Source organism: Curcuma longa, chromosome 5 (genome assembly GCF_044706935.1).
Source record: "Curcuma longa cultivar G26 ecotype Majalengka, Jawa Barat chromosome 5, ITB_CL_G26_1.1, whole genome shotgun sequence".
NCBI lineage: Eukaryota > Viridiplantae > Streptophyta > Magnoliopsida > Zingiberales > Zingiberaceae > Curcuma > Curcuma longa.
Window position 1 is genome coordinate 10,522,276 of NC_133865.1, and position 23,648 is coordinate 10,545,923.

The 23,648-nt window shown below is 35.1% G+C and overlaps 1 protein-coding gene across 1 annotated transcript; it reads right to left on the reverse strand.

Annotated features, from left to right (window-relative positions):
• Positions 1-618: 618 nt before the first annotated feature.
• LOC141830055 (uncharacterized protein At2g33490-like) lies at positions 619-9,261 on the reverse strand. The gene is made up of 10 exons (XM_074717535.1): positions 9,093-9,261; positions 8,330-8,402; positions 6,919-6,993; positions 6,593-6,654; positions 6,435-6,503; positions 6,125-6,153; positions 5,797-6,004; positions 5,491-5,724; positions 3,787-4,825; positions 619-1,114 (listed from the first exon to the last, which is right to left on the reverse strand). Exons 1-9 carry the CDS (start codon positions 9,207-9,209, stop codon positions 3,830-3,832), a joined length of 1,863 nt encoding a protein of 620 aa, XP_074573636.1. The 5' UTR covers positions 9,210-9,261; the 3' UTR covers positions 619-1,114; positions 3,787-3,829.
• Positions 9,262-23,648: the final 14,387 nt, after the last annotated feature.

A 23,648-nucleotide genomic window follows, 5' to 3' on the forward strand; every position in this document is an offset into this window, starting at 1 on the left:
ATTTGATGTTTTCCACGTTGAAGCTTCAACGTGCCTATGTGAATGTCATGCTTCATTTATACTGTCATACTATGAATCACTACTCTCTAACAATATTTTCTATTCATGTTGAATGAACGTGTGTGGTAAAGTAACTAACAATTAAATATTTTAAAATCAATTTTTTTGATATTCAATATTTCAAATTGATTAATTTTAAAAGTGATTCATCCGATTTTATAAAAATTTTAAAACATACTCACTTCAAACCTCATGGCTCGAACCCCATTATAAGCAGAAATACTTTCTCCTTTCTGTGAAAGTTTCTAACTTTGATGCTCCAATTTATGCCACTGTAGGCCTTCCGCGGCACCATGCCCCCGGGGACTATGTACCAAGTATACCTGTTTCATCTCAAACAGAATTTGCTTTATCAAAGCAATTGATTCTAGACATATGCTTGCCACAGGATGCTCATAATATAAAGACAAGGTAGATAAAGATATCAAAACACTTGTAGTTTCAAAATAATCTGCCTATAATCCCATCTTTAGATAGGCACAAAAGAAATATTATCAAAAAACAACCTAAAAGAGATGAATGCTGCAGTTGAAGTTGAATACCCAGGAATTGTGTCCCTGTAAAAATGATGACAGTTCAAGTTTAACTAAAAATAGCATATGTAGTATTTGTGAAACATTTTAAGGAATCAGGAATTATGTTGTGTCTGTGTTTCCCAACTTCTGCATCCCAAATTTATATACAGGCATAAATTCCTCAAATGAGAAGCTATATTACCGACGAAAAACTTAAATGCGTAGCAGATAAGGATTGCGCAGCTTGAGGGTAAAAACAAAGTTTCCAGTAGGATTCAGTAACAGCCCTTTCTTAGGATGTCGGAATTTTCTATATTTACAAAAGGGATTAACGACTCTGAATACTTGACATTTTCCTTGAACTGGCACTCCTGTCGCGAATATGAACTCAGGAGGCTGCTAGCCGATAACCATAACAGATTATCAAGGGTGTTTGTCGTCTTAAAAAGAAAACACACATGGAGAGGTTATAGCCACTTCATTATGTACATCAACGAGAGGAACACATCTATGCAATGCATGGCTCTGTTAACATGAACCTGCACCAAAAACACAACAATCACAGTGGAACATTAAGTTTAATCATATTCCAACTCAGTGGCTTGATTTGAATATTATATCTAATGAAACAAGTGGATTAAAGTGAAGAAAATACAAGAACAAGAATAACCAGCTATGGATATTTGGAATCGACTGTATAAATTTCATCAAGCAGTTGCATTCTGTTAAAAGCATATTATTTATATTTCCTTTCATCACCCTTTACCCCATGAAATATCTAACATATACAAGAATCCGATCTCTTATTTCACCTGAAAAAGTTATGATTGATCTACAAAATTCAAGTATAAAACTAGGATATCGTCATGTGTGTACCCATGTTGACTAATTCTTGCGTGTATAAAAGTTGATGATTGATTAAAGTAAATTGTCTAGAACAATTATGAACAATAATTTTTTTCACTGAATTTTAGATTGCTACCATTATTGCCCACTACAGATTAAACGGCACTGGAAGAGTTCAAATTTCTCGTTAAAATCATCCTCTACATTGTTGTAACAGTTCAAATAAAGTCAAAGACTAACACTTTATCTCCAAGCTCCAACAAACAAGATAACAACAACAACTAAATCTTTATCTCACTAAGTGGGGTCGGCTATATGGATCCTCCTACGTTATTAAGCTTGATCACCTACTATATTCTCATTTATATTTAAATGAATTTTATACTATTTTATCGTTACTAACCAAGTATTCTTTGATCTTGCTCTTTCTCAATTAATATGTATATTCATCATGCTCTCACATCGCCTGACTGCCATTTATTAGTCGCCTAGATACATATTCATACCATCTTAAACGCATCTCTTGGAGTTTTCCCTCAATAAATACAACCCTACTTTCTCTTTAATACTCTCATTTTTTATTCTGTCCATCTTCGTATGTCCATACATTCACCCTTGACATCCTCATCTTCTGCTTGTGTGCTCGCTTCATAGTTTAACATTCAACTTCATATAACATAAAAAATTCTACCATCATTTTGTTAAACTTTCCTTTAACCTTTGAAGGTACCTTACGATCATAAATAATACCCAACGCCCTCCTCAATTTCAACCATTCTACTTGTATCCTATGTAAAACATTTCTATTAATCGCTCCATTCCTTTGCAAAAATTATCCTACATACTTAAAACTTTCAAGTAACTTGTCATCTTCTAGTTTAATGATTGTCTTGCTACATCTACTACTACTAAACTTAAATTTCATATATTTTGTCTTTATCCTACTAAACCTAAAACTTTTAACTTCCAATGTCTCTCGTTAAGATTTGAATTTAACATTTACTCCTTCACATGTCTCATCGACTAAAAGTCAAATAATAGAAAAACATCGAAAGCAATTCTTAGGAAGGACACATTTGCCGTGAGAAGTGAGAAGTGGAAAAGACTAGAGAATCATAACTCTATGCCGAGTTTTAGCTACAATCGTGAAATGGTCACGGGAATAGCCTTCTCCTCCCACTCAAGGACAAGATGAGCTTCTAAGGAAGATTTGACAAGAAACTATGGGTGGAGCCAACCACGAGCCCTAGTAGAGGCTAGCAAATTAAAATGATTTTTAATGAATAAAAGACTTCATTTAAAACAAGAAATGGGTTAAATGAATAGTTAACCATGATCTTTAAAATTCCAACAACCTAAGCACATTCATCAGTGATGTCAAGTCCTAAAATCATTTGTATGAAAATTTCTTGTAGCCAACTTTAATAAAACATTGGTAACAATGTTTATGCTATTGACTTATTTACTAAATAAAACATTGCATCATTTCTTATAATACCAAGGGAGATTTGACTATCATCTTTATGTGTTTATTTGCTCATAGGTCATGCTACTATAACTCCAATGTCTACACTTCAATTATGCAGTCAACTCCTCGGATTGAAATCATAATATATGCATAAACACTGGTAGCTCCCCAAGGAAGCACCCACAAGTGCTTGATTCATTGGAAGGATCTTCTAAAATATTAATGATGCTCAAATCATAGAAGATGGACTTCGTTAGATTGCTCCCAAGATATTTGTTGTGATGAGCGTTACAGTCATCTTCTACAGAGGGGCCTTCTGGCAGTCAACTTCACACCTATGTTCAATGTTTGCAAAGTTTGATCACAGTTGTCTTGTCTCCCCACTCGATAAGGACGATGAGAATAATGCAAAATAGAGAATTTTAAATTTATTTAGTGTTATACTTGCAAAGCTTTGTTTTGGTAGAATCTCCTCTTCATGAGAATAAATCTCTAAAGTCTTAGAAGTCCTCCGGTTGGTAATTTTCCTATTTAGGAGTGTAGCTATTGAGAAGTGTAGGAAACTTTGGTATAAGTTTACTTTAATTTGATTTTTCTCCTGGTTTGTAATTTGATCTCACTCTTAGTTTGTTTTGGTTGAAGTCTTTACAGGGGGTCTCAATGTCCCCATGTTAAGCCATCTTTTGCATCAATCAAATTCTCTAAGCACTATTCTGTACATGAGATTTGTTTGTGGTGTTGCATCAAATCAACTCTAACATTTAAAGAAATATATTGTGACAAAACATTAAAATTAAGTACATGCAAATTGAAATAGATATGAAGCATCTAAGAAGCATAAAAACAATTAACAAACTTATGGGATAGAAAGTAAGCAATTTGAAACTCTTTTCTTACCCTTGGATTTCTAGGTGCAATTACTCTGACTGGAATCAGCAGATCAGGCTACCTCATTATTCACCAAAGGTGTACGAGTAGACGAACTGTCTGTAATTGTCTTTTGACTTTGTGGAAGATCCAATGAGTTAGCAGCTTTTAAATTAGATCTTTGAACACTAGATGGAATAGAAAAGCTACGAGCCATAACACCAGGGGGTTTGGGCAATGGTGCTGCTGTATGTGATAAAAATGGTATTGGTTTGCTTGTTGCAGAAATCTCTTGACCTCTAGATATCAGAGGAGCTGAATGACCGATCAAAGTGGATGGTCTGTGTTTTGCATAACCTGTCGGAGGCCTTGGAAGTTCATGAAGCTCATTTATTCTTGGTGATGTTACTGGAGAAGAGGCATTTGGAGAAACCTTTTGTGGTATAGATAGCTTAGGTGTTGGAATATGTTTTGGTTTTGCAGAAGCTTCAGGCAAAGCTTCCATTGATGACATTTTGGTTGGGAAGAGAGCATGTTTGCTGGATAAAGGTTTACATGACAATGGAACTGAAAAGGCTTGTCTCTCACTTAATTTTGAATCAAACTCATTCACTGGATTCGACTTAGACAGCATCCCTTCACTCACAGTAGATGGCATTATGGCAGGGTTACTAATAATGTTGCTCTCTTTGATTAATGAAGGCTCTGTAGAAAAATTGGTAGGGCTTGGAAGCTCAATATCTTGGCTATCTTTCCCAATCATATGTGGCTGCAAAGGGGATGAATGCCATGGTTGTGTTGTCCAACTACCTTTAGATTCTGATGAAGCCCCATAGGTTGAATTGCCTGAACCAATTGAGGTTGAATTGCCTGAACCAATCGAGGTTGAGCTCTTGACATCCAGAGGAGTAGGAAGAGCATATGTGTTGAATATCTTTGATGAAGGATGCATCTGAGTTATCATTTCAGATGGTTTACATTTTTTAGTGGAGGAAAGAGGTGCTGACATACTGGCAACTCTAGAATTGTTACCGCCAAAATATTTGGCTTGAGCTCTCTCTAAATTTTCCTGAAAAGAAAATCAGACTCTACTAATTGTGTAAATATAATGAAAATGGCTGGGAAATATCATTTCCAAATGGCAATTCCAAATAACCCCAGTGTCTGCTAGAGGGAGAAAATAAGTGTGCAGAAAATGACAGCAGATTCTAATGGTACAAGGAAATCATTTACTAAAAAAGTTGAAAACTTGTAGATGGATAATTTTAATCATAGGTTCAGTTGAATTTTTCAATCCATAAACCAACAAATCCCTCAACAGCATAAGTTTTAGAGAGAATGTCATGAGTTTGAATCCAGACCACCCCAACTAATCTTCTGCTTATTTACCCATCTGCACATGTTTGAGTAAAGTATGTCTCTTTAGCTTGCACTCTCTTGCAATAGGATCTGTAGTTCAAGTTTAGACTTCAAATGTGAAGATAGATTTATCAATGAATCCATAGATTCATTATTTCTTCATAACTTAAGACATTCTAGTTTAACATTTCAAAGACGGTAAACACACTGAAGGAAGAGACTACATGGCAGTGAAGCAAAAGTTAAAATTTGACTCCAACAATAGTTGCATCAAATAGCATACTTATAAGCTCCTTCAAATTAAGAAAATTGTTTTATGAAAAAAAAATAGAACCCTATGGGATTATGATTATTGACAATTAAACATTTACTCACCTCCATTGAGTTTCTAGAAAAAAAACTGACATCGTGATATTGATTGTGATGTTCAAAATCAAAACTCAATTCTCCATCATCGTCATTATGACTGTATTCATCATCATCATATTCTTCCAATTGATCATCCTCCAGTCCACTAAACTGATAGTCAATGTGCTGTTCCTCAGCTACAGCTTTGACACACGACTCAAGAGCTTCAAGAGACTTAACTCCTTTCCGGAAGAAGTTCAACTGATTCAACAGAGAGAAAATATACAAAACTGATCCTTCTAGAAATTATGAGCTTCGTAATTTTAAAACTACCTGTGATGCATAGTGCCTAGCAGCTTGAGTGAAAAGACTCCGTGACTGTCCTTGCTTTAATGATTTTAAGCGAAAGAGAAAGAGAGTTGCCTCCTCTTCGTAATCAGCTTGAGCTGCCTGCAATTGTTGTTGAGAGATATTTTCACCTTTCACATTTTTTGACCTTCCACTTTCTCTTTGTGAATCCAACATTGACTTATAAATGTCTCTGAAGAAGATACATGAAACAGACTAAGATTTTTTTATGGAGGCATTCTCTAAAAAGACAAAACACATTAACAAGTATTTTTTTTTCATGAAAAATATTAAAGAAACCCTAAGAATGCACCTCTTGTCATCACATTGGCGTTTCATTTCCTGCATATTGGTGCAATCCATGTTAGAAACACCAAGTATCAGCATTTTTGCAAGAATGATTGAGAAAATAAAAGAACCATCAAATACAAGCATCTGCTTTCCTTGATGATAAATGCATGTCCAAATATATATATTCCAGCATTTCTACCAGCAACCATATTTTTTATTTGAATGACCTATATTTCTCAGGCATTCTCAATACTGAACATGTTAATTTATTAAATTGTCAAAACTACCACTTCAGCAGTTATCAATTATAAAGTAGATCCAAGAATGACAACCTCTACGGTTTGCAGTTCCTTGAGAAGAGACTCTGATGGAGTTGAGATAGTCTGAACAACATGGGCCCGCTGAGAATGAAATAGATAAAAGGTATCATACTATGAATATTCATATAATGGTTAACTTTTAGGCATAACTCAATGAAATTAAGACTCACATAGACATTAGCAATTTTTTGAAGTTCAAGCTGTTCTTTCCCAAGCATCAACAAAGCTTTACCTGCATGCATATACGTGAATGCATTCCACAGTATGCAAAGTGACCAATAACAGTAACAAATTGCATGTTCACCAGTCATCTGGTGCATTCAAACAGTAAAATTTTGTTTAAAGATTTACTCTATGTGTCTTGAGTTTATTTTTATGGCTTAAAATCTGTAATGGAAAAATATGTCAAATAGACAAAATTGTGGTTGATTTAAGAGAACTTTTTGCAATGGAACTTAAGAATAGACTAATCTGTAGAATTTATATGCATACTCACCACTTGCTTCATCATCATTAAGTGAAATTTTTTTGAGCAGACAAGTACCATACTCCCCTAGGGCTTCTGAGAATTCTGGGGGGGAAAACAACACATTGAAAAACTTTTGCTATAATATGGCATGCCATTACTTATCATTATATCTTACAGAAAAAGGTTGCATATAGTTCTAAATCAGAAAGACATAAAACCATCCAAATAATACATAGATGCATTAGGATCTAGCTTTCTGGTGTTAGGACACTTCTCAACTTAGAGTCTGACAAACACCTAAAACCCAATCACTATCTGAAAAAACTATGATCCATAAAAACTAGGAAACAATTGATAGAAGAAAGAGATGGCCGGAAAAAAAATGGAAAAAGAGAGCATCATCAAATCATATTGTTAACAATATTTAGAAAAGAGGGAGCAATTGCAGCACTTGGAAGAGATGTTTAGATTAAAAAGGTGGTAGAGCAAAACATTGCAGCACTTGGAAGAGATGTTTAGATTAAAAAGGTGGTAGAGCAAAACTATTGGTACGAAAAGGAAACTCTGAAGAAAAAATCCAAATAAATATGAATAGGTAGATAAAGGGGGAGAACAGCTCAAGTTCCCTCTTATTAGGCACAATTCTTCCTTGAGAATATCATCGCATCCATTAGGATAAGCACACTTCAAATCAAATGGCTTAACAAAAAGAAAACCAGACAACAAGCAACAATGTCTGATATTATAGACAAATAAATCAAGACTAAGAAATTAATCTGTATCAACCAATGCATGTACTCATGCTTGAGAAATTGTCTCTGAAGATCATCAGCTATGATTTTTTTCAACACGTGCATTTTAGATTGGCTTTATTATTGCATATTTTTCTTTCTTGAACAATATGGTGCTCATACAGTATATATTTGGATTGTGTTTGGCGATGATTATATTATTTTAATGATAGAAACATCAAAAATAACCATAGAGTTCAAGGCACTCTCCATTGCCTATATAGCATTGGCAACCGATCAAATAAGATGTGTGTAATGATTACATATCGCACTTGCCAAACAGAAGTTATCAGATATTTTGCATAACAATATGGCCAGCTATCCCAAATGATGCTAGTCAACAGTCATCCAGTTTTATCAATTCATGAGAAGCTGAATCTGGTGATCATCCAACAATATTATGTAGATGATAATATGAATAGGTGTCCAATTCGCTGTTCACAATCATGAATCACTGAAGTCCATTACAGAGACAATCAATCTAATGATCATATGAGAAATTAACTGGAAATACTTTGACTATCATAGTCTGTCATTGGCCATGTACAGATCAACAATCCATTAAAAAAATTAAGAGATATCTGAGTAGAAATCCAGAGCATTTACAGAATCCAAAAGAAAAAATAAACATAAAATGACAATACTACCGTATGCACTGTTTGCTGTAGCTGCTGCTGCAGACAGTAAGCTGTCATAGCAGTTCTTGATGTTATGAATATCCTGCAAAACAAACATGATAAATACATCTCTGATGATTGTAACTAGCATATGTTTTCCAAAAAAGGGCCAGTAAATCTTTGTGTAGAAAGCAACCATTTCAACCGACTGTCATGGTTTCATCTGGCTCTAAAATGAAATTTACTCCAATCTCAGACAAATAAAACCATATCCATCACTAGACAGTAGACATAATATTCTATCACGTTTTTTATCAGAATAGAATTTTCCCAGCTTGAATAATTTGTTATTGGTAAGGAAAAGCATACAATGTGCAGCCTCTAAAGAAAATGTCAAGCCATCAAGACGTGATATTCTTTCCCATTTCAGGTGTCAACGGCTAACAAATTACATTATAATGTGGACGTCTACCAAAAATTATTAACGAAGAAAAATAGTAATGATAAACCGAGAAGAAGCTATATTAGTAATCTTGCCATTACCAGTAATCCACTCCAATCCTGAGAGAAACTAAAACAGGGGATTTTAATGATTAGGAACGCTTAAGATCAACCAAAAGCCCAGAGCAGAACTACATATTTCAAGTGAGATACATACACAAAAAGGAAAACTACTCTTTGACATAATTTTATATACGAAAAAAAGTATATGAATAAGGGGGGAAAACTATTTACCTAGGCAGAAAACCTAGATGGGGCCACCCCGACGTAGAAAAAGGGAGTGAGACGATACCTCAGCGGCTTGGAAGAGTTCGTCCTGATGCGCTATTAACCCTTCCTCCTTCCTCTGCCTGTGTCCGTGCTTGTTGAGAGAGAGACTCCTCAATCGTCTCAACGAAGACTTCATCATCTCCACAGAAGACAACGGGAAGAAGAATCCTCAAGCCAAAACCCAGCCCAAATCGCTGGCCGATCCATCCAACCAACGAATCAACGATGCAAACTATATATATATATATATATATATAGGATTTTTCTCTGCTGCGCGCCTCCTCCTCCGCGACGCATCCGCGACGCTGACGTGGGTGCCAGCGTGGCAGCGAAGGTTTCTCCCGTGGCTTATCCCGCTCTCCCAAAATCGCCGAAGCTTTATCCCGGCTTCGATTCAAAATCCCTCCTAAAATCGCGCGGCCAACCTGCCGAAGCTCCGCTGCTCGTCGCCCTGTGCTCGTCGCCCTGTGCTCTTCGGCCCTGTGCTCGTCGCGCCTGTGCTTTTCGCCGCCGCCTTGTGCTCGTCGCCCTGTGCTCGTCGGCCTGTGCTTTTCGCCCCTGTGCTCGTCGCGGCTGTGCTTTTCGGCGCCGCCCTGTGCTCGCCGCCCTGTGCTCGTCGGCCTGTGCTCTTCGCCCCTGTGCTCGTCGCGCCTGTGGTTTTCGCCGCCTGTGGCTGCTCTTCGCCCCTGCTCTTCGCCGGCTGTGATCTTCGCCCCTGCTCCTCGCTGCCTGTGATCTTCGGCGCCTACGTCGCGGGGGAAAACGTTGCCGCCGCCCTAGTGTCAGCTCCTGCTCGCCTTCGTCGCCGCAGCCAGACGAAGACCATCGCCAGTCACTGCCCTGTGCTGTTACCCTAAACCCACAAGCGCGAGTTAAGGTTTCCCTAAACCCTAACCTGTCAAAACCCCTTAATTTTATTAATAGCTGAATCTATGAAACTCTTTATTTTTCCTAAACCCTAACCCGTCAAACCCCTTTACTATCTTAAGTAGCTTAATTTGTTAGGTTGTAGGGTTTACTATTAAGTTATTCTATGAAATTCTTTATTGAAATCGTTGCTAATTGTGGTGTTTTGTGATTTAGAAATGACATAGCTAAATTTGTTAGGTTATAGGGTTTAGTATTCAATTATTCTATGAAACTCATTCAATTTATTGAATTAGTTGCTAATTGTGGTGTTTTGTGATTTAGAAATGACGAAGAGTAAAAAACTTACCCGTGCTACTGAAGGAGATGCTGGAACAAGCGGAAAAGATGGTTATACAAGGTGTTCACCATCAAAATTTATGTCCGTCATGGAAGAATTGGTTCCGAAACTGGGTGACCTACATTTAAAGAAGATTAAGGACAGTCCTCTAGCACCTTGGTTGAATATTCAGAAGCTTTCTATAAGCACATCTCGAGTTTATACAATGCTGAAAAGGTTTGAAGTAGAGACATGCAGCTTCTGTTTTGGAAGCAATATAATGGTGCCATTCACCTCTAGGGAGTTCTCACTAGTGATAGGTTTACCTAGCGTTGGGCAACCGGTAAACCTAGAGTTGAAATTGGCTTCCAACTTTGGTGAGCGACATTTCAAGGGGATGAAAGGTCTCAAGAGAAATGACATCATAGAGAAGTTATTTGCATTGGCAGAAAATGAAGCAGAAGTAGATGATTTTTTTAGGTTTTTTATTTTGTTACTTTTTAATTGTGTTATATTTCCTATTAGCAATTTTGGTACCCCTAGCTTTATCTTCCCATACCTACTTTTTTTGGGTATGGTTGGGGAAGTCATTTAAGATTTTTGGTGGCTGAAATCCATCTTGGCCACAACTAAGGTTAGAGGTTGGGCTCATGGTATTATTTTCAGCATATATATGTTATTTGTTGTATATATATTCAAAATAAAAAAAATTAGGTGCTCATAAGTGTGTCTAGTTGTTATTCCGCTTAATTATTATCTAGTACATCCATGATCAACTAAATTTTTTTATTTTAAAATATTTTTTATGTTTAATATTATAACTTAACCCTTAAATTCTAAAAGAAAATTTTTAAATAACTTAACTCAAACAAAAAAAATAAATAAAAAATAATTATAAAATGACATTTTTCTTATTTCAAACGTTCGAAATCTTTTATCGCGGACGCTGCGGGCACACATAGACGCAGGATATCAAGATTCTATATATATATAACTCTTGGGGTAAATTAATCCTGGAGGCAAATGATATTCATTGATTGAGTAAATCTAAAAGTACGAGCAATTCCTCACTCAAGGAAAAATATTTTAAAATTTTCATTTTGCTACAAAAAAAAAATCCACCATGTTGGGATTTGATTCGTAGGTATTTAGATATCCTACTGAACACCTCATTGTTATATCATGTCATCTACCTTGTAATTAATATCCGTCTTCCTTAATTTTTAATCATTGTCATGTAAAATTCAGAGCTTTCTTTTTAATATTTTCAAATTGAATTTTATTGATTTATATTTCAATGTAACATTTTGAAATCCTTTTCTAACTAGCTTTTAATTTTTTCTAATAATTCTTTAACTTGCAGAAATATATCTTTAATTAGCCTGAAGTTCAAATTTTCTAGATTTATTTTCTTCAATAAGTTTGATTAATTTTAGGATATCTTTTTTCTTAAAAATACTGATTAAATTTAGTTGATTAAATTTTTTATTTAATGAGTCTTGAAAATCTTTGAAAAAATTAATATTTCTCTTCAGATCTTTTAATTTTTTAACTTGTTGATCTACTGTTCATGTAAATTGTTTTAAAGTTATATTCATTTGATTTTGATAGGTCTCTCTTTTTTCTAGCCCTATTTGTAAGTCTATGATTGTCTTTATGATCATTCATAGATTATTATTTATCTAATAAATGAAGGCAAAACTTTGTATGACTTTCTCATTATTTTCTTTGGCAAGAGGGTCAGAATTTCTATCTCGAAATTAATAATTTCGCAAGAACTAGATACCCGATCACAAAAATAAGATAAAAAGGATGTTTTATACCATTTTTCATTAAAAAATTATTCTTATTCCAATACCACAATATAGTATTTTGACTATAAACCTAAACTCTTTATGCAAAGATCACTCAAACATTAATTAAAAGTTCTTAAATATTAATTAAATATATTATAAATAAATCAAAATTATTTTTAAATAGTCAAAGTTACTATATCTACAGTTGTTTTAGACAAAATTACTTCTAAAATCTTAAATCCTAAAATTATTCTAATATTAATTCAAACTATTCCAAATTAAGTAAAATTATTTCAAGTTTTAATTACTACTGCAACATTAGAATAATTCTAACTATTTTAAATAAGTTTTAATTGATAAAGTTCGAGTAGATTTAAGTATAAGAAATTAGGAATATAAATTATTATAATAATATTTGTTTAAAAAGCATTACAGTGATATTATAGTAGTTTTGATCAAAATTATTATAGTAACATCGGAGCAAAATGAGATATTTTTAAAAAAAATTGGAGTATTTTTGTAGCGATATGGAAAATAAAGGGTGTCCTTTTGTTTTATCGTAAAATTTAAATCATAACCATAAGAAAACATTGATTTGTTTAGCAGAATTTGTGGAGGAATAGACAAAAAAAGTTGGCATCCTTTTCACAAACTTTGAATTTGAATGAATACGATGGGAAGCAGTGTGAATGGTGATCACTCACGTTCAACAAAACATAATTTTGTCCACATTGAATCTTGTATTATTTCATTTGTTTTTGATATATATATATATATATATATATATATATATATATATATATATATTTTTAAATAGTTTAGATATAGTAATTTTGAATAAATTCGCTGTATAAAATCAAAATGGTCAAATCCCAAGTATGAATGGAAACAACATCCATGTTATCATCCAAGATTAAAAAACAAAAAATGCCAAAAAGAATTTCCTCTTGACTAAAGGGTCTATCTATTCAAAGATCTATTGATGTTGCCAAAAAAGTTTAGCAACTTCAAATTTGAGGAACTAATGTTTTGTTTAAATGGGCGAGAGGAAGGTTTAGGGTTCTTCTTAAAAGTTCCTCTTCTCTTAATTTACCCTTCTCTCACCTCCTCCCAAACAAAGTATAAGGGACAAAGTTAAGGAGGAATAGGGAGGGACGATTTCTTAAGCAGGGTTTAGATCAAACTTGTCCCAAATGGTGGTGCAGTTGAACCTTTCTAAGACACTAAAATCTATCTAAAGGATAAAGTCATAACACTTTAGGCTATTTGGTTAGAATCCCTTGGGGTTGAGACCTCCATAACTGAGGTCAAGATCCTGAGATCTCTAGAGCCTATGCCTCTTGGGTTGAGATCAAGATCTCCTAGGCTAGGATTGATATGGATCAAACCTCTAAAGTTGGGGTTCAAACTTCTCATGCCATAACATGTGTGGCCGAGACCTCCTAGTTTACACGACTCCTAAGCCATCCTTTCTACGATCAATTATCTTCCCCTTGTCGACATGGGATTGTTGGGATCGATGTGAGTTAGAGAGGGTAAATAGCTCCTTTTGCATCAACTAGGTTGTGCAATGAAAAATTTAAAGTAGAATCGATATCATAAGCATAACATCAAGATATACTTAGTCCACAAGCTTCCAAGACTACTACATCCGAGGCATAGTCCTAGCGTTTTATCACCACTAAATCTTCTTCTCAAATATTTTTCGGAGGAGGAGAACCTTCTTACAATCTATTTATTTTCAATAAATACAAGCAATACAAAGATATAAAGAAAAACTCAAATACAATATAAGCTACAATTTACACAATGATGTTTGATTTGCTCAATGTTAAATAGTTTCGAAATTGCCTTACAAAAGTCTAGAATGCAACAACACTTCTCATTCAAAACCCTCAAAATTCAACCTCTTCAATCTTCCTCAAAACTCTCTTTTATAAGGTTGTTGTCAAGCTAATTTTTGCCTATTGGTCGATTGTCATCTCTATCGGCCGATTGTCATCTTCCATCAATCGATTGATCATCTGTATTTTTTACCTTGCTCTGACCTATCAGCCCAACAGCTTCATCCACCTTAACATTAGTCAATTGATCACTCTAAAGTTGATTGATCACGACCAGTCAAGTTGAATTGTTGGGATGTATACTAGAATCCTAGCTGTGTAAATAAACATTCTGAAATGAGAATCATATTTAGTCAATAATTGCATTTAGTTTTTATGCAAGTGTCCAATTAATCTATATTGTAGATAACATGGTGTGCGGAGTCACACACAGAAGACAATGTTATCAGTTCCTTATAGATTATAAACAGTGTTCACAACCAAGATGGATTGGACCAACCATCGGAGTGGTTGTAGTGTAATTTGGTTTTAGTCTGTCTTGACTATAGAATTACACTAGTACACTTAGTGTGTATTGAGCAGGACCATCTGAGGATTGTTCGATTTATACTGACTATATAATTGAACTAAACCTCTGTTACTATAGATGTATATGCTCTTAATCCCGATATAATAACAAACACGTGTGCTTAATATGTACTTCTTTAATTCATCAAAGGGTGAGGTTTAGATGATAGACCAAAAGGCCCGATGAGTTGGGAAGTAGTATTATGTACATGGTGTGTTGTTGATTATAGAAGGAAACTGTGTCCTATAATCTAGGTTGATGATGTCCCCTTGAGGAGCTCATAAGGTTTATCATGTAAACCCTGCAGGTGGACCTTGTCCGCATGATAATAAGGTTGAGTGGTACTACTCTTGGATTAGATGTCGATTAAATACGAGTTGTCAGTAACTCATTTTAATTGACGGACATACGATATCTTAAACACAGGGAGACTAATGTACTTATAGTAAGAAGGAGCCCATATTATAATATGGGATTGGTGCGGTAGTTCGATAATAACTCTTTAGTGGTATGAGTTATTATCGATGAACTAAGGTTGTGTGTTCGGGGCGAACACGGGAAGCCTTAGCTCATCAGAAGGCCAAAACCAATTCCTCCTCTAGGTCCCTGTTGTAGCCTCTAGAAACCCTCAAGTCCACCGTGGAAGAATTCGTGAAGAAACTAGTCTTTCGAGCCAATACAAGGAGTGTAATCGATCAGGTGATCGATTACACACCTTGGTAATCGATCACCTGATCGATTACCAGAGTTTCTCACAGAAAGGCAGGTAATCGATCAGGTGATCGATTACCAGGCCTGGTAATCGATCACTTGATCGATTACCATGCGTGTAATCGATCAGGTGATCGATTACACGTGTTAATGAGAAAAGTTAGCGATTTTTGATCGATTGTTTGATCGATTAAGAGCCGCGGGTTCGAAAAGGAAACTTCCGAAATCATTCCAAATCTCTCCGATTTGATTGAATCAAATTATACCAAGTTTATGGGATAGTTATACCATGTTTATGGCTCTAATTATACCATAAATAAGGGATGGAAAAGCTATAAAAGAGGGGGCAAGGCTTGGCTTTGAGAGACACACCTTTGGTAGCCGAACCTCTCGGCAAGCCAGCCTTAGCTTCTCTTCTTCTTCTCTTTTCTCCAAGCAAAGGGAAGGAAGTTTTAGCTAGCCATCGGAGGGAGATTTCTGGTGGAGAGTTTTTCGAAGGATCGTTGCCCACACAACGTTCGAGGAAGAGGAGAGGAATACAGCAGAAGATCCAGAGGTCTTCGGGTACAAACTTCGTCCTTCCGAAACTTCGGAAGAAAGGTATAATTTAATGTTTCCGCTTTAAATTAAATTATGCTTTTATATTGGAACCTGTAAACCAAACACAAGAGCCCAACGATCTAAACGCGTCGGGCAACTTGAGATCGTTTCGGAAAAATTTTTGTTCTGCAAAGATTTACCGGAACGGTTTTTCAAGGCTTTCCCTTCAATAAGTACACTCTATCAATCGACTAATACTTTTTAGCCTTATTAAGGTTGAATTCTCACTTATAGTTCATCAATAGATTGGTACACTCTATCAATCAAATAATACTCTTATTTTAGCCCTATTAAGGTTGAATTCTCACCTTATCTAGTATTTGGTTAACTTCAACCTATCAAGACTTCCTTTGCTCAGCATCCGAGCAAATCATAACCTACTAAGACTTTTCGCTGCCCAATATTTGATCAACTATAACTTGTTGGGACTTTGCCATTGCTAAACATATATACGGTCCTCCTTAACCTATTTAAACTTCTTGTCTCATGCCTCACATCTGTTAACCATGATCTGTTATTAATCTCCTCACTCACCTAATATCCGACCCTACATGACCTACTAGGGTTTTCCATACTTGTCTAATATTCAGTCATCCTTGACTTACTACAACTTTCATCCATATGACAAGTATCTGATCTTTTATGATCCACTTGGATTTCATGACCCATAGGGCTCGGAATGCATGTCATTGGACATGACCCATAGGCAGCTGCAAATCGTGCCCATGCATTAGGGTGGACCACGGCAAAGCATAAGATTGTTCTGCTCACCACCGTGCCCCACAACATCGGATCTAATACTTCATTAAATTTTAATCAGAAAGTAAAAAAATCAGCATTTTTTTTCTACACAGGAATGTGAAAAAAACCAAAGAAAGAAAAAAATAAGAACGTGAGATTTTTTTCTTGTAAAGGAACGTGAAAATTGTTTTTCTTTTGACTGAGTTGAGATAAGACCTATGAAAAATTGATCATCATTATAATTAGTAAGTTTGTCACTGATAAGCATTGCGTCAAGATGACTAAATGATTGACAATCTTAATATCGCGACAAAATCGATTTTAATCAGTTACCTTGTACATTGTTTCTAGTAATCAATTTAAGTGATCGATCAGTGACCACCAATCGATTGTCAAGAATCAAGTAAGCACGTTATGCCAAAAGGCTTGGAATGCATGTCATTGCACATGACTCATAGGCGGCTGCAGATTGTGCCCATGCATTGTGGTGGACCGCGACAAAGCATGAGATTGTTCTGCTCACCGTCGTGCCCCACAACATCGGATTTAATACTTCATGAAATTTTAATCAGAAAGTTTTAAAAAAAATCAGTGTTTTTCTTATACACAGGACGTGAAAAAAATCAAAGAAAAAAAAAACAAGAATGTGAGATTTTTTCTTGTAAAGGAACGTGAGAATTCTTTTTCTTTTGACCAAGTTGAGATAAAACCTATGACTCATCATTATAATTAGCAAGTTTGTCACAGATGAGCATTGCGTCAAGATGACTAAATGATTGACAATCTTACTATCGAGATAAAATTGATTTTAATCAATTACCTTGTTCATTGCTTCTAGTAATCAATTTAAGTGATTGATCGGTGGCCACCAATCGATTGTCAAGAATCAAGTAAGCACGTTATGCCAGAGGGTTCGGAATGCATGTCATTGCACATGACCCATAGGCGGCTGCAGTTCGTGCCCATGCATTGGGGTGGACCGCGGCAAAACATAAGATTGTTCTGCTCACCGCCGTGCCCCACAACATCAGATCTAATGCTTCATGGAATTTTAATCAAAAAGTTTTTTTAAAAAATGGTATTTTTTTCTACATAGGAACGTGAAAAAAAACCAAAGAAAAAAAAACAATAACGTGAGATTTTTTTCTTGTAAAGGAATGTGAGAATTCTTTTTTCCTTTGACTAAGTTGAGATAAGACCTATGAAAAATGATCATCATTATAATTAGTAAGTTTGTCACAGATGAGTATTGCATCAAGATGACTAAATGATTGACAACTTTAATATCATGACAAAATCGATTTTAATCAATTACTTTATTCATTGTTTCTAGTAATCAATTTAAGTGATCGATCGGTGGCCACCAATCGATTGTCAAGAATCAAGTAAACAAGTTATGCCAAAGGGCTCGGAATGCATGTCATTGCACATGACCCATAAGCGGCTACAGATCATGCCCATGTATTGGGGTGGACCGCGACAAAGCATGAGATTATTCTGTTCACCACCGTGCCCCACAACATCGGATCTAATGCTTCATGAAATTTTAATCAGAAAGTTAAAAAACAATCGGCTTTTTTTCTATACAGGAATGTGAAAAAAAAACAAAGAAAAAAAAACAAGAACATGAGATTTTTTTCTTGTAAAGGAATGTGAAAATTCTTTTTCTTTTGACTAAATTGAGGTAAGACCTATGCAAAATTGATCATCATTATAATTAGCAAGTTTGTCACAGATGAGCATTGTGTCAAGATGACTAAATGATTGACAATCTTAATATCATGACAAAATCGATTTTAATCAGTTACCTTGTTCATTGCTTCTAGTAATCAATTTAAGTGATCGATCGGTGACCACCAATCGATTGCCAAGAATCAAGTAAGCACATTATGCCAAATTAAAGGGCTCGGAATGCATGTCATTGCACATGACCCATAGGCGGCTGTAGATCGTGCCCATGCATTGGGGTGGATCGCGGCAAAGCATGAGATTGTTCTGCTCACCACTGTGCCCCACAACATCGGATTTAATGCTTCATGAAATTTTAATCAGAAAGTTTTAAAAAATCAATGTTTTTTTCTACACAAAAACGTGAAAAAAACCCAAAGAAAGAAAAAAAACAAGAATGTGAGATTTTTTTCGTGTAAAGGAATGTGAAAATTCTTTTTCTTTTGACTAAGTTGAGATAAGACCTATGAAAAATTGATCGTCGTTATAATTAGCAAGTTTGTCACAGATGAGCATTGCGTCAAGATGACTAAATGATTGACAATCTTAATATTGCGACAAAATCAATTTTAATCAGTTACCTTGTTCATTGCTTCTAGTCATCAATTTAAGTGATCGATCGGTGACCACCAATTGATTGTCAAGAATCAAGTAAGCACGTTATGCCAAAGGGCTCGGAATGCATATCATTGCACATGACCCATAGGCGGCTACAGATCGTGCCCATGCATTAGGGTGGATCGCGGCAAAGCATGAGATTGTTCTGCTCACCGCCGTGCCCCACAACATCGGATCTAATGCTTCATGAAATTTTAATCAGAAAATTTTTAAAAAAATCAGTGTTTTTTTCTACACTGGAATGTGAAAAAAACAAAGAAAAAAAAATAAGAACGTGAGATTTTTTTTTCTTGTAAAGGAACGTGCAAATTTCTTTTTTTTTTGACTAAGTTGAGATAAGACCTATGAAAAATTGATCATCATTATAATTAGCAAGCTTGTCACAGATGAACATTGCGTCAAGATGATTAAATAATTGACAATTTTAATATCACGACAAAATCGATTTTAATCAATTACCTTGTTCATTGCTTTTAGTAATCAATTTAAGTGATCGATCGGTGATCACCAATCGATTGCCAAGAATCAAGTAAGCACGTTATGCCAAAGGGCTCAGATGCATGTCATTGCACATGACCCATAGGCGCCTACAGATCGTGCCCATGCATTTGGGGGGACTGTTGGATCGTGCCCATATATGCATTGGGGTGGACTGCGGCAAAGCATGAGATTATTCTGCTCACCACCATGCACCACAACATCGGATCTAATGCTTCATGAAATTTTAATCAGAAAGTTAAAAAAAAATCAGTATTTTTTTCCTACACAGGAACGTGAAAAAAAAATCAAAGAAAGAAAAAAACAAGAACGTGAGATTTTTTTCTTATAAAGGAACGTGCAGAATTCTTTTTCTTTTGACTAAGTTGAGATAAGGCCTATGAAAAATTGATTATTATTATAATTAGCAAGTTTGTCATAGATGAGCATTGCGTCAAGATGACTAAATGATTGACAATCTTAATATCGCGACAAAATCAATTTTAATCAGTTAACTTGTTCATTGCTTCTAGTAATCAATTTTGAAGTGATCGAATCAAGTAAGATGTTATGCCACCAATCGATTGCCATCGTGCCCATGCATTGGGTGGACCGCGGCAAAGCATGAGATTGTTTTGCTCACCACCGTGCCCCACAACATCGGATCTAATGCTTCATGAAATTTTAATCAGAAAGTTAAAAAAAATCAACATTTTTTCTATATAGGAATGTGAAAAAAAATCAAAGAAAAAAAATAAGAACGTGAGATTTTTTTTCTTGTAAAGGAACGTGAGAATTCTTTTTCTTTTGACTAAGTTGAGATAAGACCTATGAAAAATTGATCAACATTATAATTAGCAAGTTTGTCACAGAGGAGCATTGCGTCAAGATGACTAAATGATTGACAATCTTAATATCGCGACAAAATCAATTTTAATCAGTTACCTTGTTCATTGCTTCTAGTAATCAATTTAAGTGATCGATCGGTGACCACCAATCGATTGCCAAGAATCAAGTAAGCACGTTATGCCAAAGGACTCGGAATGCATGTCATTGCACATGACCCATAGGCGGCTGTAGATCGTGCCCATGCATTGGGGTGGACCGCGGCAAAGCATGAGATTGTTCTGCTCACCACCGTGCCCCACAACATCGGATCTAATGCTTCATGAAATTTTAATCAGAAAGTTAAAAAAAAATTAGCATTTTTTCTACACAAAACGTCAAAAAAAAAATCAAAGAAAAAAAAAAACATGAACACGAGATTTTTTTCTTGTAAAGGAATATAAAAATTCTTTTTCTTTTGACTAAGTTGAGATAAGACATATGAAAAATTGATCATCATTATAATTAGTAAGTTTGTCATAGATGAGCATTGCGTCAAGATGACTAAATGGTTGACAATCTTAATATCGCAACAAAATTGATTTTAATCAGTTACCTTGTTCATTGCTTCTAGTAATCAATTTAAGTGATCGATTGATGACCACTAATCAATTGTCAAAAATCAACAATCGATTGATGAGTTAGATGTCGAACACATAAGAGTTTGTAATTGATTAGCGAGATTGATTGGTTGATACCAATTGATTGGCACTCATCATCAATCGATTGATGATCTTGAAGTTGCAAGCTTTTGAATCGATTGCATGAATGATATCAATCGATTGTCATATGATATCAATCAATTATTAAGTCTAATTCTTCTTGGGTCTATCTACACATGTGTTTCTAAATTGAATTATTGTGTCAACCTAAAGAAAGACACATTAGATAAGTTTAGTGCATTTTGTGTCAATAGATGATACATCTATGCTAAAAGTAATTGACCCAAAGAAAAATTACTTTTATGTCAAATATATGTTCAAGGTAGCTTACAACTATAGAACAAATTTATTTTGTTCATATTGTGCACAAAATATGTCGACTCAAAAAAAGACATATTGCGTGGCTGATTAAGGTTGATGTAAGTTATAGATCAATATATAACTCATATAAAGTGTCGAATTATGCGCATAATGGGTTGGCCGAAAGGAAAGCTCATTATGTGGCCAACTAAAGTTTAAGTTATATTAGAGAGAATCGTTAACAAATTGTATTTCAGTCCAAAGAGTAAAATGCAATGTTGTATATGGTATCTCATAAATAGCTGATTTATATGTTTTATTTACATATTTTATTATCTATACTTATATATATGTTCTTGGTATTAATTAAACTGTGATCTGCAATTTTGTGGAGTTACTTTGAAAAGTCTAGAGGGTATAAATTTTATGATCCCTCTAACAGATCTTTTTTCAAAACGGAAAATGTCAAATTCATTAAGAACAGTGTGAGTGATAACGTCAAGGAAATAATTTTTGAGGAAAGTGTAAGCAATCCTCCTATGGTCACTACTAGTGCAATCAATAGCGGCATTGTTACCATACCACATATCATGGATATTGCACATCTAGAGAGAGTAGTGAATCAAGATATTCCCGTGACATCTCCAATGAGGTTGGAGGATCCCTCCACTCAAAGTGAGATATTACCGCATATTGATGAACATATATCTCAACCACCTCAAAAATAAGTGTCTTTAAGGCGATCTATGAGAGAATGGAGATCTACGATGTCCCATGATTATGTTTATCTCTAGAGGACAACTTTGACATTGGGTTGGAAAGTGATCTTGTATCTTTCCAAGAAGTCAAACGATGCTCTAATCCTGAAAATTGGATTAACACCATGCAAGAAGAGTTGAAATCTATAACAGCCAATGACGTTAGGGAACTTGTCGAATTGCCCTAAGGTACGAAACCCGTTGGTTGTAAGTGGATATTTAAAACCAAGCAGGATTCAAGGGACAATGTCAAAAAATATAAGGCTCGTCTTGTTGCCAAGGGATTCACTCTAAAGGAAGACATTGATTACACGAAGACTTTCTCACCTGTGTCGACGAAAGACTCTCTTAGGGTACATAAGATGGACATAAAGACTGCATTTCTCAATGGAGATATTGAGGAATTTATATATATAGTACAATCGGAGAACTTTGAATCTGAAAATTCAAAGTACCTAGTATGCAAATTAAAGAAGTCCATTTATGATTTAAAATAGGCATTCCGTCAATGGTACTGAAAATTTGATTAGGTGGTCATCTCATTTGGATTTAGAAAAAATCCTATTGATAAGTGCATATACGTCAAGTTTAGTGGGAGCAAGTTTATTATACTTGTCCTGTATGTGAATGACATATTACTTGTGAGCAATAATAAAAGACTGCTACATAAAACCAAATCATTTCTATCCAGTCATTTTGAAATAAAAGATCTTGGTAAAGCATCATTTGTATTATGCATACAAATATATCGTGATCGTTCAAGAGACATTCTTGGACTTTCACAGAAAGCCTATATTGAAAAGGTACTTATAAGATATGACATGCAAAATTGTACACCTAGTGACACACCAATATATAGAGGTGACAGATTCAACTTGTAACAGTGTCCATGGCTTGAACTTGAAAGAAAAGAGATGAACCAACTCTCTTATACGTCAGCTGTGGGAAGTCTCATATATGCACAAGTATGTACACTACCAGATATAACTTTCATAGTAGGGATGTTAGGCAAATATGTAAGTAACCCAGGACTATCATACTGAAAAGCAATAAAAAGAGTGATGTGATATTTGCGAAGAACTAAAAGATATATGCTCACGTATCGGAGATCAGATCACCTGGAGGTGGTTAGATATTCAGACTCCAATTTTGCTTGATGTTTAGATAGCAGGAGGTCCACTTCAAGCTATATTTTTATGCTCGCTGGAAGGGCTATATCTTGGAAGAGCGTCAAGCAGACGCCAGTAGCCACTTCTACTATGGAAGCAAAGTTGATAGCATGCTACGAAGCATTCGATCATGAGATTTGGTTGTAGAATTTCATCATAACACTACGTATCATTGATGATATTGATAGGTCATTGAGGATTAACTGTGATAATACAGTCGCAAAACTTTATGTTAAGAACAACCGTAGTTCGCCGAAGTCCAAACACGTCTACATCAAGTTTCTAGCGGTTAAAGAAAGAGTTCAGAGTCGTCAAATGATGATAGAGCACATCAGTACAGATTCCATGTTGGTAGATCCACTGACTTGGTACCTAAGGTGTTTCATGCGTATGTTGTGAATATGAGAGTTATTATGGAAGAAGAATTTGTTTAGTGGGATCTATATACATTTTATTGCTCTATATTTATTAATAAATATAAATATTTTATTTTGATATTTGTATATACTTAAAGTTCAAAAACATTAATAGATAT